We start from the raw sequence: 12789 nt of genomic DNA, 5'->3' as shown, positions 1-12789 counted from the left end.
GGCTCATATGGTAATTTTATTTTTAGTTTCTTAAGGAACCTCTCTACTGTTTTCCAAAGTGGCTGCATGGGATACTACTTTTATGTGGACATCAGGCTTTCACATGATTTTTACAAGAACCTATTTGTGCATATGGAGTAACTTTTAGAGACTTTCCAATATTGAAAACACCTACTCCTATAGGAAACTGTTTCTCTGAAAAAGATACTCAGAGACCTAAAAATAGGGGAGAGCGGACTATTTAGTAGAGCCCCCAGGAGGTCTGGCCAGATAGTGGACTCCCCCTGCCCCTGTACTCCAGATGCTCTGACTTCAATAGGAATAATCCCACTAGAAACAGTGCCCCAGAATTTGTCTCTGACCCCAGCAGAAGTCACGGCTGACACTATCTCCATTCTCAAGGTCCAACAAATTAGTTTAAATTAGTTCCATGGTGATTATGGATCTTTACACAGCCTTTGGTTTCTTCTTGGAGCTAAGAACTTAATTTCACAGCAAACACTGCTTGCTACTACCTAAAACACTACTGGCCAGGTAGAACCATCGGTGATTGGTTAAAAGAAAAGACTACCTGGCTTTCTAGAACAGATTCAGGTGGGATGGACATTTGATTTCATGGCCTGGTTTTGAAATCTAGGTTCATTCCTTTGCAGCTTATTAATAGGATGAACAATGACTGCCTCTAGTAATTACCTAGTAGTTGGTGCGTATGTCTTGTCCACTGTTAAGTGCCCCTGTGCAGTCATGGTCTTTGTTTTGTTTTAATTTTTGTTTTGTTTTTGTGGGGGATAGTAATTAGGTTCATTTATTTATTTATTTTATCTTATTTATTTTTAATGGAGGTACTGGGGATTGAACCCAGGATCTTGCACATGCTAAGCACACACTCTGCCACTGAGCTATACCCTCCCCCTGAGTCATGGTCTGTTTTAAATGTTTTAACATCTTGTCTTGCAATCAAAGGCATGGAAGAGAGTAACTGGGGTGCAGGTGAAGACCGAGTTCTACAGAAAACATTGTGATAAATGGATTCTGACAATGGGATGTTGGGGGTCTGAACTCTGAAGATGAATGTCCTTTGTCTTTTGTCTTTGGGCAAAAAGGCAGACTGAAAAGTGGGGAAACTGTACCAGGAGCTTGTGGCAGGAAGCTGGCAGATAAACTCTGATATTCCGTATCAAACATAAACCTCCTCTTCCTTCCATGCTGTCTTGCGGAATATTTTAACCAGTCAAGGCCACTCATTGATTATGATAGAACCAGATGTAGAAAGACCAATATACTCTGTAAATAGGTTTGAAACCAGACAGGGACAGTGAAGCTCTGCAGTCAAGACCACATTCATCTCCTTGCCTCCTGGATACAAATTGCCAAGATAACCACAGATTGCTCCATTTTTACAAAACTGGTCTCTGCTTCTCTAAATCCTCCTTAGAGTCATCCAGCCAAATCTGGTAATAGGCTCCCTGCAACCCGTCCTACCAAGAAGCTCTGTGTTCTCATGCTGTTTCCTCTTTATCCACGCAGGACCCTAACAAGCCTACCTTGTCTGACTACGCATGAATAGCTGAGGCCAGCTGGTGGCCCTGCTGTGGTCTGAAGGCTGGTGTAACCTCCTGAAACTCACGTGTTGAATTCCAAACCCCCCAAGGTGATGGTGTTAGAGATGAGGGCTTTGGGAGGTCTCTTTATGCCAGTGCTGAATGTCCTGGAAGAGGCCCCAGAGAGCTTGCCTGCCCTTCCAGCCGTGTCAGGACACAGCCAGAAGAAGGTCATCAGTGAACCAGGAAGCTCTGCTGGTGCCATAATCTTGGACTTCACAGCCTTCAGAACTGGGGGAGATAAATGCTTGTTGTTTACAAGCCACCTGTCTATGATATTTCCTTATGGAAACAGTACCTGTCCAAATCTAGGGATGCCGATTTGGAAAATCCTGCCCTGGGACCTTCCATCCCTCAGCCCTCCCTTGGTTCATGCCCAAGATCTGCTCCAAGATCTTTTCAAACTAGAATAACTATAATTTTGAATTCCTGGGCATCAGGGCGGCAAACACTCATCAGATAATCCAGTTGGCCATGAAGGGATTAGCGCAGGGTAGACAGTTTCTTGGAATGGATTTTCTTGAAACGCTATAGGGATAGGCCCTCCTGCCCTAGGGTGGAGATGTTTAGATGTTTATATTTAGCACAGACCCTTGGCCTTTCCTGATTGCTTTTAAGCCCTGTTCTGGTAAGTTGCTTGAACTTGCCCCTATTCAGCAGCTGGTAGGAGAGGTTAAGGACATGGAGATCAAGCCATGGTGGGTCTTTCCTGAAAACTTGAACTTTCCTTTAGAATTTTACATAGAAGAGGAGCAGGAGGAGTTCATCTTTGGTGAGTGGTCCTTGATCACGCCCTCATGCCCTCCCTCCTTTCCCATCCCCAGCCGTCTGTTCCAGGTCCCTATCATCACCCCCACCCATTCCATGCCTCCCCTACCCCCTCGCGCTGTGGTCCTTTACATCTGCATCCCTCCTCGCAGGCCGCCTGGACGCCAACCTCCACCACATCGAGATGCACAGCCAAACCTTCATTCAGCTGAAGATGGGGTTCACCACTACCGGCCTGACACGCATCCTTGTTGTCGGACCTTTGGAGGGGAGGCAGTGGCTGTTCCACATGATTTGGAGTATCGGGAGCTGGGACTCTTACAACCAGGCCCGAGGTGGGTGTCCTTGGCTGGACTGCGGTGGAGGACTTGGTGTTGGGTTTGCTGGCATCTCGGTTACCTCCAGGATCACTTGCTCAGCTGGGAATCCATGTGCGCCCCAAGCATTTGAGCCAGAGCACTTGGGAGTTATGGGAAGGCAGTGGGGAGATGTGGATGGGGCAGCTGGGAAGGCCCGGGCTGGGGTCACACCTTTCAATGTCCCCTTGGGGAGCTGGGCTGCTCTGGGGTCCCAGTCATGAGCCCTGTGTCACCAAGGCACTCTCTCTGCAGGCCAAGAGATGCTGCAGCGGGTCCGGAGTCAGCCCCTGACCACGCACGACCTGGCCTTCCCCCCCACTTCCAGCAGCTCCGAGCTGTCTCTGCCCCACAAGGAGAGTGAGGACTGCCTCTCTTAGAACTTCTCGGGCTTGCCCTTACCAGTTGGTTGGTTGCTGCAGACACCACTAGATTTCAACCTCAGTAGTAAAGGGTTGCTCTTCCCTGGGCAGTTGATGTGAGGGGAAGTTTTTGGCTTGGGCATTGGTGAGAAAAGTGGGTGAAGAGAATTGACACAAGGTTGAATTTGTGGTCCAGTCTTGTCCCTTGAAGGCCTTCTAGGCATGTGGCTGAGAAACATCCAACTCCTGGATGTAAGAAAGTGGTCTGTGAGCAAAGAGCCAGTAAAATAAGTGCCCCAATGAGCAAAGCCTTTGATGTCCTGTCCCTTCCTTTGGGTGAGCTTCTCCAGCCCAGGCAGGGTTTCTGGGTGGGTCCAGAGATCCGGGCAACCGGGATGAGCTGATATCTCCTTCACAAACTGCTTCTTTGACACCTGGAGCCTGGGCAGGCTGCTCTGGGTTAAATAAAAACAAGGGATTCTAGAAAAGAAGGGACCCTCCTAGCAGCCCCAGGGTCCTTTTGGACCTAAAAAGGTAGACAAAAGAAGAGAGGAGAAAGCTGGGAGTCTGGATGGAGGCAGAACGTGGTCCCACCCTAGCAGCTTGGTGAGGTGAGTGCTCAGGCATGGTCCCTGATTGCCTGCCAGCCTTTTGTGGGTGGGATTGGGGAGTATTTCTGGGAGCAAAGGATCCTGAGGTCCCACCAGTCATGAATAAATTGAGTAGTAAGGCTTCCTAAATCTCCATTCCAGAACTTTCCTGGATGCCAAATGCACATTTGGAACTCTCCCCAGCATGATGGACTACAGCCAAACTCCAAAGGGGGAGTTTTGATGGGTTTAAGCCAGTTAGGGCATACACATAGGACTGTTTCCAGGTTTGGGACTAAACATGTGACTATTAGTTTAATAGGGTGTCAGGAAAGGATTTCTATCCCACTTGGGGGGGCGGACTCCCCACTCCACCTGTCTCCTGTGATGTGATGGGGGGACATGTGGTGCCTCTTGCCCCTGGAGCCATCTGAGGACAATGAGAGGAACCACCAGTGTCAGTGCCTGACTGACCAGGATGACCGCAGACACACAGAACTGGAAACCTTGATGATGTAATGGAGCAAATTGTGCTCTGCCTGGAGCCCCCCTCCCTCTGAAGTTCAGTTATGCGGGGTAATAGAATGTCTTTGTGTTTAAGGTCCTTTCAGCCAGGCCCATTCTAACTGACAGATTACCTGTGGTCACGTGGTGAGGATTACATTAGATAACAGCTGGGAGGACGATTGGCACAATACTGGGCAGTCAGTAAGCATGAGTTGTTACTTTATTTTATTAAAAAATTTTTTTAGATGGAGGTACTGGGGATTGAACCCAGGACCTCATGTATGCTACCACTGAGCTATACCCACCCCACCACGAATTGTTATTTTAAAGTCTGGGATCCAATTGTTATTTTAAAGTCTGGGCTGTCTCTGGCTGTGGGCTTGGCATTCGTATGATGTAAAGGGAAGTGGGGAACAGGGATGGGGACGGAGACAAAACCCCCTTTTTCCTTGGAACTTACAGTGAAGTTTGAGCAGTCTTTCCTGGTGGATGGGCAAAGCCTAGGCCTGGGTGCTGTCTGAGGGGTCTGAGCCAATTGTATGTGGGAACAGAGGAGGGACAGAGGTGAAGGATGCTGAGGGCTGGGCGGGCATGAGAGAGGCGCTGCTCCTCCCTGTTGCAGGGAGGAGTAACAGATGAAAGCTATGATGGTGTGAGTGAGCCTGACGATCACAGTCTTCTTGAGTGAGAGGCCTGGAAAGTTAGGGGTTGGAAGTTGCTGAAAGCTGAGTGAAAGGCCCAAAGAGACACTTTCACTGCCTCAGCATTCTTGAGTACCTGCTGCCTGCAGGGCACATTGTGAGAAGCTTGAGTTGTGTCATCAGTGAGATGCTCCTGCCCTTGAGATGTCTGTCTGGCATCCGAGGTGATGCCCAAATGAAGTCATTGAGAGGCACTACTCAGAAGGGAAGTCTGGGCTGGAGATACATGATGGGGTGGGGCATGCTGCCTAGGCGGTCATCAGTGAAGCCACCTTGAGGAGAGCACGGAGGGTGAGGGAAAGGGAAGAGGCTGAGTATGGAATCTGGGAGGATGCACAAAGAGTTTGGAAAAGTGAATGAAGATGATTGATCCGGAGAGGGCAGTGTTCAGGGTCAACTCCAGAAAAGCCAAAAGGGATGCTGACTGAAGGTGCCCATTGAATCAGCCTCCAGAGCTCATGGATGACGGAACAGAGATGGTTTCTGTGGGGTTAGGTGGGCGTGGCTCTGACTGTCTTGCTGGTCAGGATGGATGCTGGGGAAAGTGGATGGATACTTGTTTCTAAAGGGAAGGTGGGATGTAGAGTAAAAGAGGAAGGTACATTCTCGAGAGGTGCTGGTAACGTGGGAGAGGCTTCTGTTTCTGAGGAGAAAGAGTAAGAGTGAGATGCTACAGTTACAGGGGAGAGTGGCAGCAGGGGACAGCCAGGGGCGTGGGGGTCCAGAGCAGAATAATTAGCCTCCCCTAAGGCAAGAGCTCCCACCGTGGAGTGACAGGTATCCCCACCACCAAGTGCAGTCACAGGCCTCTGGTAACAGGAGGTTGTGTTGCATCACCACCCAGAGGGCTCAGGTGAGGAGATTCAGAGATGCTCAGAAGCATGGACCCGGGGCGTGGATGGTGTGATGTCTTCACGGATCTCCCAAGGGCGAGTGGCATCCTGAGCCGCATCGGGAGGAAGGAGTGAGTCCTTTGGGGCCATGGGGTGGTCAGGCGATGGCATCTAGGAAGGTAGTCACACCAGTGTAGGCAAAGCAAAGGGGAAGGAAGAAGCAAGTAGTGGAAAGAGATGAGCATCACTGAAGAGAAGAAAAAGAGCAAACAGGTGAAATGTTGAGAATGTAGATGACAGTGAAAGTAGGTGAGGTTTATCCCAGAGCACATGGGATTTCAACTGGTCAACAAAATCAGGAGAAGAATGAAGCCGGCCATGGGAATGGACGGAGAAATAGATCACCCCAGTGTCCCTTTGGATTTTCTATTTATTTATTTGAACAGGAAGATTGCCGTTCACTAGTTTTGTGGTGCTGTGATTTCCAGGCAGGGAGTATATCTATAGTTTGCACGTAGTGTATCTGATAAATTTCTGCTTTGAAATGTAGTAAAAACCTCGCAAATTTGCAGTTAGGCAAGTCAGAGGGTGAAGTCTTACTGTTACTCATTAAAATGTAAACTTTTTGGGGAGGGCAGAGTAATTAGATTTATTTTTTATTTTATTTATTTTTTGAGGTGAGGAAGTAAATAAGTTTCTTTCTTTATTTTTAGTGGCGGTACTGGGGATCAAACCCAGGACTCGCTGCATGCTAAGCACGGGCTCTACCACTGAGTTGTTATCCACTCCTTAAACATTTTTAAAGAAACAATTTTCACTGATACCAGATTCTTGAAGCGGTTGAAACCAGGCTCATAAAAGTGGCTGTTTCAAGGCCTGAGAACCTACTTTTATCAATGATTGGGGTAGAGTAATGTGTGTTTTGCTTTTAAATGATGGGGGGTGAGAGGTACTGTTAAAGTGGTTCCAAAAGTGTTTGGCAGCTGTTTACACTTTTAAGTTGCTCAGGAAGCATGTTCCACATGGATTATTTCCATGAATCCCTAGAAAGTGTAAGTATAGGCACGTCCTTGTCTGATCTCCTTAGAGCCATGGTGAGAAGGTGCCCCACGTCACACCCCCCCCATCCTCCCCCTCCTGTTTAAAACATCTCTCTTAGGGCTTTTTGGCTTTATGTTCCGGAGTTCTAACATTCTGAGCATCCTTTAAAATAATTCCACTAGAATTAGTCATGGACACTTGGTGCAGAAATGCTAGTGGACTAGGAGTGAGATTTTTTTTACAGCAAAAGGGAACCACCCCTTTTGGAGCAGAAGCCTTTCCCTGGTGAGGTAGAGTTGGGTAGATGCTAAAAACGGTCATTCTGAGTAGCCGGGGGCTGCAGCATTTGGGAAAGTGCCTTTCTTATCATATGTTTAGCAAACCCTTTAACTATTGTTAACACCAGGCTCACCTGAGCTGGCATCTGAGTTTTGAGGTATCAAACAAAAATATGTAAATATATCAAAATAAATCTCTAGTATAATATCAAATTAATTTTTCTTACAATACCCTAAAAACACTTGCAAATTTCTCCCCTTCCCAAATTACCAATGATTTTTTCAGCAACGTTGCAAAAGGATAATTTTGAATTTCAACCCCAAATCTATATGAGATCAGTGTGGTTGACTGGAACCAGTCAGTTCAGAACCAATCAGTACCAGACAAAAGCAGTCAACACCAGCTGTTTATAGACATCTCTTTAATGTTTTACTTTAAAACAAATAATCCCAGTAAAAGAGAGCAAAGGAAATTAATTTGAACGGTAGCTTGAAATGGATATGATATTCCTGATTTTTCTTTTTTCAGGAGACAGACAGTTGCATTGTCATAGATGACTTCTAGAACTGCTCGCTTAAATGCACATAATTATATTAAATTAAGTTTCTCTTACAAAAGCACAACCATGTCATTTTAAGGCAAAAAAAATATCAGCTTCTGGGGTGGTAAGTTAATATTTCTGATTTTTCTCAATCTGAAGTGACCCATTAATTTAGTTGTTCAGTTTTCATCATTCCTTATGTTTCGCTTTGCAAACGGGCATGCAAGTTAGTCGCTTTGTGTGCCTGATTTCCTCCTCTCTGTGACACTTGTTTTACCTGCAAATCAAGAACTTTCAGAATCACTGAGTCAGTGGGAGGGGAGAAAGGCACCTTAGAACAGGAGATAAAGACTTAAAAATGCAAGAAAGTGTCTTACTTTAAACAAAACTTGCAATATACAGATATTAATTTAGTTGAACAAAATGCAAACATTTAGATCAGACACAGCAACATTTTTCAGTGAACCTCAAAGAAGGGACGTTTGCAATGAAGTGTTAGCTCGGTCAACCCTATGTATTGAAGAAGGCAGACAACCTTGAACTGAGAAAGCGGGTGGCTTCTCACTGCTCAGCTAGATTGTGCTTCAAGACACCACCTGGGGTTGACCAAAGGGACTTTGCTAAGTGTAAATGGGAGACCCCTCAACCCCATAGAGAGTAACACAGCAGACAGAACCCAACAGTTTTCACACAATACAACTAGCTTTTAGCATCCAAAAATTTTTGTGCCAGCACAAAATAGACACAAAATGGTCATGGCTTCCACAGAGGAAATGCTTTTCACGACATGGTTTACCATGTTTGGCTGTGATTAAGACTTCAGTGATGGGTTGACGTTTTGTTTCTGCATCTTCCGCCTTCAGCAATGTTGGATGAACTCCACTGTGTTTAAAGAGGCCTAAGGAGGGATCCCCAGTACATTCAGAGCTCCTGCTGCCAGTGGGGTTTGACCCAGGACAGGGTGTGTCCAAGAATTAGTGCACCTGAAAGTTGCTACCTCCTTTCTCTTCCTCTACCAGTATTTGGAGATGGCCTGCTGAGTGCATAGCGGGGGTCTGGCTTTAGGTCAGTGGAGGGGGTGTGTATGTGTGTGTGTGCACACACATGCATGTTGTATTCTTGTGTACAACCTCCTTGGGAGGATGGATCACAACTTCAAGCTGAGTGGAGATACGGGTAGAAGAAAAATTGCATTTAACAATTTTACTAAAATTCTGTTTCAAAAATGAAAATAATTGCCTTTAAAGCTTGATAAAACCCTTTTCACTGGAGTGTAAGATTTAGACTCTTCTGTGTGTTTCCAACAGCCAAAAAGACTGAATGATACACTCCAGGAGAGTGTACTCTAGAGAATCCAGGTGGGGGGAGAAGCAGCTGCTTTCAAAATTTCAGTGATTATCAAAGGGACAAGGATATTAAAAGGTTGAGAAGCACGTTTTGGGTGGAGTGGATAAGTGGTTTACTTGGGGATGGAGGTGGTGAAGGCCTGGTAAAGTCCAGAAGCAAAATAGTGGCAGGGAATCCAGAAGCCATTAATGGAGAAGAAAAGTAGGGGGCAGGTCTGGGATGGAGACAGCCAGTGGGGAGAGAGTTCGGGAAGGATGTGGTGGCTTTCAGGGCCAGTTGATAACCCTGCTCATTCCTCCTGGCTACTGGGAGAATTTTTCTGGAGCCAAGGAAAAAATTCTTCCTTCCTAAGTCCTTCCGTGGCTGGATTTTAACTGCAGTGCTGTCTGGCTCCTCTGGGCCTTCTCAACGTCTGCCTGGCCTGAAGTTCTGATGGTCTGAGATAGCAAGCCTGGTGTCTAACAAGCAGTCAGCTTTTTTGCTTTCTGGTAAATACATTTTCCACTTTGCTTCCCTGGGTCTTTTCTGCCACCATGCTGTATTATTAAGTGTTTGGATTTGCAGACCCTGCCAGTGTTACCTGGCTTTTAACTGTAAATGTTTGCACTGGGAAACTGAACTAATAATTTCAGATTTGGTGGGGGGTGGGGTGGGCAACATTCTTGGGGAGAATAGAAAATGTACACCACTGTATAAAAAAGTAAAGGAGGTTTAGTTTTAGCCTTTCATACGCAAAATGTACTACATGATAGCAAAAGACATTCAGGGCATATTAAAAAATAAATACCTTGCAAAATTCTCTGCCTATATATAAGAATAAGGGGTGTTTAGGTAGTTGAACTCCCTAGCAATATTTGTTTTCTAAAAAATCAAGTTCTTTCCTTTTGGTTTGTTTCTCTTCCTCTCACTGCCTTTGGAGGGGGAAGTCCTTTCCTTGAACTTGACTTAACTTCTCGGTGTTGTGTCTGGATTCTTTTCAGGCCTTTCCTATCTCAGTTTTACTCACAGGTCTCATTTCCCAGGATCCTGCTTGTCCATCAGCCTCGGGGGAATAGATTCTCACACCTCCCTTGATGTGGGCAGCTTTGGCAGGCCTGGTGAGGGGTTGCGGGGTTTGGGGGGACCACTGCAGGGAGATCATCTCAGTCCCGCCGGCTCAGGATTTCACTGGCTTGGGTCAAAGTTGACCACTTATAAAGTTGATTCAGCCATCAGGGAATCCATTCCCTGTGAAGTCAAGTGTGTCCAACAGTCAGTCTATTTGCCCCACTGGCCCTGAATTTCATCAGTTGCACATTTTCTAACTGAAGAACATTCTCGTCCTAAAGAACATGAAAATGATGTGCAAAATTGCTCGCCACAGCATTAAATCACCAAAAGCACACAAATTGACATTCAAATCACATTAACAATGAAAGGACTGAGTAGGAACGGGTTGGCAAATGCATCTCAGAATAAGCAGCTGTGTCTATCCTTCCCCAATCTTGCCTTACTGGCTACCTTGTTAGCAGCTGTTGATGACAGTCATTGTGTTTAAATGTCCATGATGGCCTTGTTTTGAAAATGTATTTTGTATTTAATCACAAAGCAGAAATGCCTGAAATTTGAAGGCGTTGACTCATATAATTTCAAAATACAGAGTCAAATCTTCAAAATGACTGAATCTTGGCATTTTCATACACCCCCCTAGCATCAGCAGTGTTTGGTTTCTTAGGATTTTTGACTCGAGGTACGTTACTGAACAGGCGGGCTAATGTTGATGGACCTTGGAATTTCAGCCACCCCGAGACATGCATTTTCATGCAATTGAAAGATAACGGGGCTTCTAAACTGCCTTTCACGGTCTTCCTGATTCTTGCGAATTCAACTTTGTAGCAGGGCTTTCCAGGTAGTTCATGCAAGATAAGTATGGCTAAAGGAACCCCTATGCCAGGAAAGAAACCAGAGAACTTATTTCAGTTTGACGTGGGGCAAGCTGAGGGCATCTGTACTTTCTCCCGCTTTACACACGCTCTGAGATGATCGGGATCTTCCAGTCCTTAGAGAGTCTGGGTCCCGGGAGGGCTGCGGCCCCACATCAAAAGCGTCTGTCTCCGTCTCCTCTGGACCCACCTCCTCATCAGTTATAAACAATCTGGATTCCCTCCATTTGGGGTAAAAATCTTGGCTGCTTCTGGAGCCACTAGACTCACTCCCTGAAAGCTGGATGTTCAGTTCCTCCGTGGATCGGATCAGGTTTTGTACAGACAGAGACTTGCCCAGGTCCCTGGGGACCACGGGGTGGACAGATAGCAGGGTCTCCCCACCCACATCAAAGCTCTTGGGCAGAGAGCAGTCCTTGCTCAGGTTCGACTGCGCAGCAGCCGGAGCGCTGTCCTTGGAGGCGGCGAGGCAGGTGGCCACGTTGGAGATGCTGTCCTGCAGGCCCGCGGGGTGTGGGGACAGGGTCTCTGGCCGGGGTAGAGGCTGGAGGGCAGGGAGGGGTGGTGGGATCTGCAGTGTGGTGGGGGCGGCCGGCTTGGGCGCCGTGGGGACTTGGTTGTGGGTGGCTGCCCCCCCTGCAGGGCCGTCCCCTTGGCTCCCTGGCACCTGTGTCGCCGGGCTGTGTGAAGCGGGGCTCAGTGCGTAGAAAGTCTGGGCGCTGAGCTCGTTCGGCGTCAGAATGAACTGCAGGCCTCGAGGGATGTTGGCGCTGGCTGACCTGGACAAGGAGCTGCTGTGCTGTGCGGAGCTGGACAGGTCTTTGCTGTCCACCGGGCTCTGATAGTCAGAGGTCTGTTCACATTCAAAAGGCGGGATCTGGAAGGAGGCCAGAGTGAGGGCAGAGGCCGAGCCCTTCCGGAGGACCTGTTGATAGATATCTAGCAGACAGTCCAGCTTGGACTCGATGGACTGTACCTGAAAGTGAGGAAAACGTACAACCTGTTACTAAGAATGGACTTCATGGAGACAATGCAGGTCGGTGGTAGAGGGTGTACTTATCAAGCACAAGGTCCTGGGTTCAATCCCCAGTACTTCTATTAAAAATCAACCAATCAATCAATCAAATTACCTCACTTCCCCCCAAAAGCCCCCCCAAACAAACAAACAAAACCCAAAACAAAAAGCTAAAAAACAAAAGAAAGATAAATATTCTATGATCTCACTTATATGGAATCTAAAACAAAAACAAAAAAACCCAAAAAGTGTCCAACAAAGAAAGACAAATACTTTATGATCTCACTTGTGTGGAATCTAAAACAAAACACAAAAACAAAAGAAAAAATAGAAAAAAGATCAGATATGTGGTTGCCAGAGGCAGGGAGTGGGGGAGGGAGGACTGGAGGAAGTGGTCGAAAGGTACAAACTTCCAGCTGTAAGATAAGTAAGTCCTGGGGAGGTGATGCCCGACCCGATGACTACCGTTAACGCTGCAGTAAGATGTGTAGGAAAGGTGTTAAGAGAATAGATCCTAAGAGTTCTCACCCCAAGGAAAATAATTCTTTTTTTCCATTTTCTTTTTCTTCTATCTAAATGAGACAATGGATGCTAACTAACAATAAGCTTTTATTGTGGCCAACATTTCACAACATATGTAGGTCAAAACGTTATAATGTGTGCCTTAAACTTACACAGTGATACACATCAGTTATAAAAATAATTATCAACCGGGAAAAAAATTCTGGCCAAAATGTTAAGCCGTGTAGTTGAGTCATACCTGTTTTTCAACCTTGACCACCCGGCCGAGCATGCTGAGGTCATCTGTGGTCTCGTGTTCTGCTGTTACTTTCTCTCTGCTCTTCTTATCTGCTGTGATTTGCCCTTTTCCAAGAATCTGATCAACACTATGGGAGAAAGAGATCGGATTATGAGTGTGGAAGGTG

General features: G+C 46.5%; 2 protein-coding genes across 4 annotated transcripts in view; one reads left to right on the top strand and one right to left on the bottom strand.

Moving 5' to 3' along the window:
• Positions 1-2251: 2251 nt before the first annotated feature.
• Positions 2252-3302, top strand: KHDC1L (KH domain containing 1 like). The gene is made up of 3 exons (XM_010967609.3): positions 2252-2373; positions 2522-2704; positions 2981-3302. The coding sequence occupies exons 1-3, from the start codon at positions 2283-2285 to the stop codon at positions 3103-3105; spliced, it is 399 nt and encodes a 132-aa protein (XP_010965911.1). The 5' UTR covers positions 2252-2282; the 3' UTR covers positions 3106-3302.
• Positions 3303-9799: 6497 nt separating this feature from the next.
• KCNQ5 (potassium voltage-gated channel subfamily Q member 5) overlaps positions 9800-12789 on the bottom strand; it is a 451726-nt gene continuing 448736 nt past the window's right edge. For all 3 annotated transcript variants that reach the window (XM_074368770.1, XM_074368771.1, XM_074368772.1), the window contains 2 exons: positions 12624-12750; positions 9800-11824 (listed from right to left, as the gene is read on the bottom strand). In XM_074368770.1, the coding sequence (XP_074224871.1) occupies positions 10877-11824; positions 12624-12750 (1075 nt within the window). In that variant the 3' untranslated portion in view covers positions 9800-10876. The remainder of the gene's footprint in view (positions 11825-12623; positions 12751-12789) is intronic.

The sequence above is a fragment of the Camelus bactrianus genome, chromosome 8, assembly GCF_048773025.1.
Source record: "Camelus bactrianus isolate YW-2024 breed Bactrian camel chromosome 8, ASM4877302v1, whole genome shotgun sequence".
Classification (NCBI taxonomy): Eukaryota; Metazoa; Chordata; class Mammalia; order Artiodactyla; family Camelidae; genus Camelus; species Camelus bactrianus.
Note: the sequence above shows the minus strand (reverse complement) of the source record. Positions and strands in the feature narration are given on the sequence as shown.

What these genes read in the sequence shown, in the direction of transcription:
- KHDC1L (XM_010967609.3), top strand. Translation starts at nt 2,283, where the DNA reads ATGGAGATCAAGCCATGGTGGGTCTTTCCTGAAAACTTGAACTTTCCT. An exon ending in GCAGGAGGAGTTCATCTTTG is followed by an intron (nt 2,374 to 2,521) that starts GTGAGTGGTCCT and finishes CCCTCCTCGCAG; the next exon opens with GCCGCCTGGACGCCAACCTC. An exon ending in CTCTTACAACCAGGCCCGAG is followed by an intron (nt 2,705 to 2,980) that starts GTGGGTGTCCTT and finishes CTCTCTCTGCAG; the next exon opens with GCCAAGAGATGCTGCAGCGG.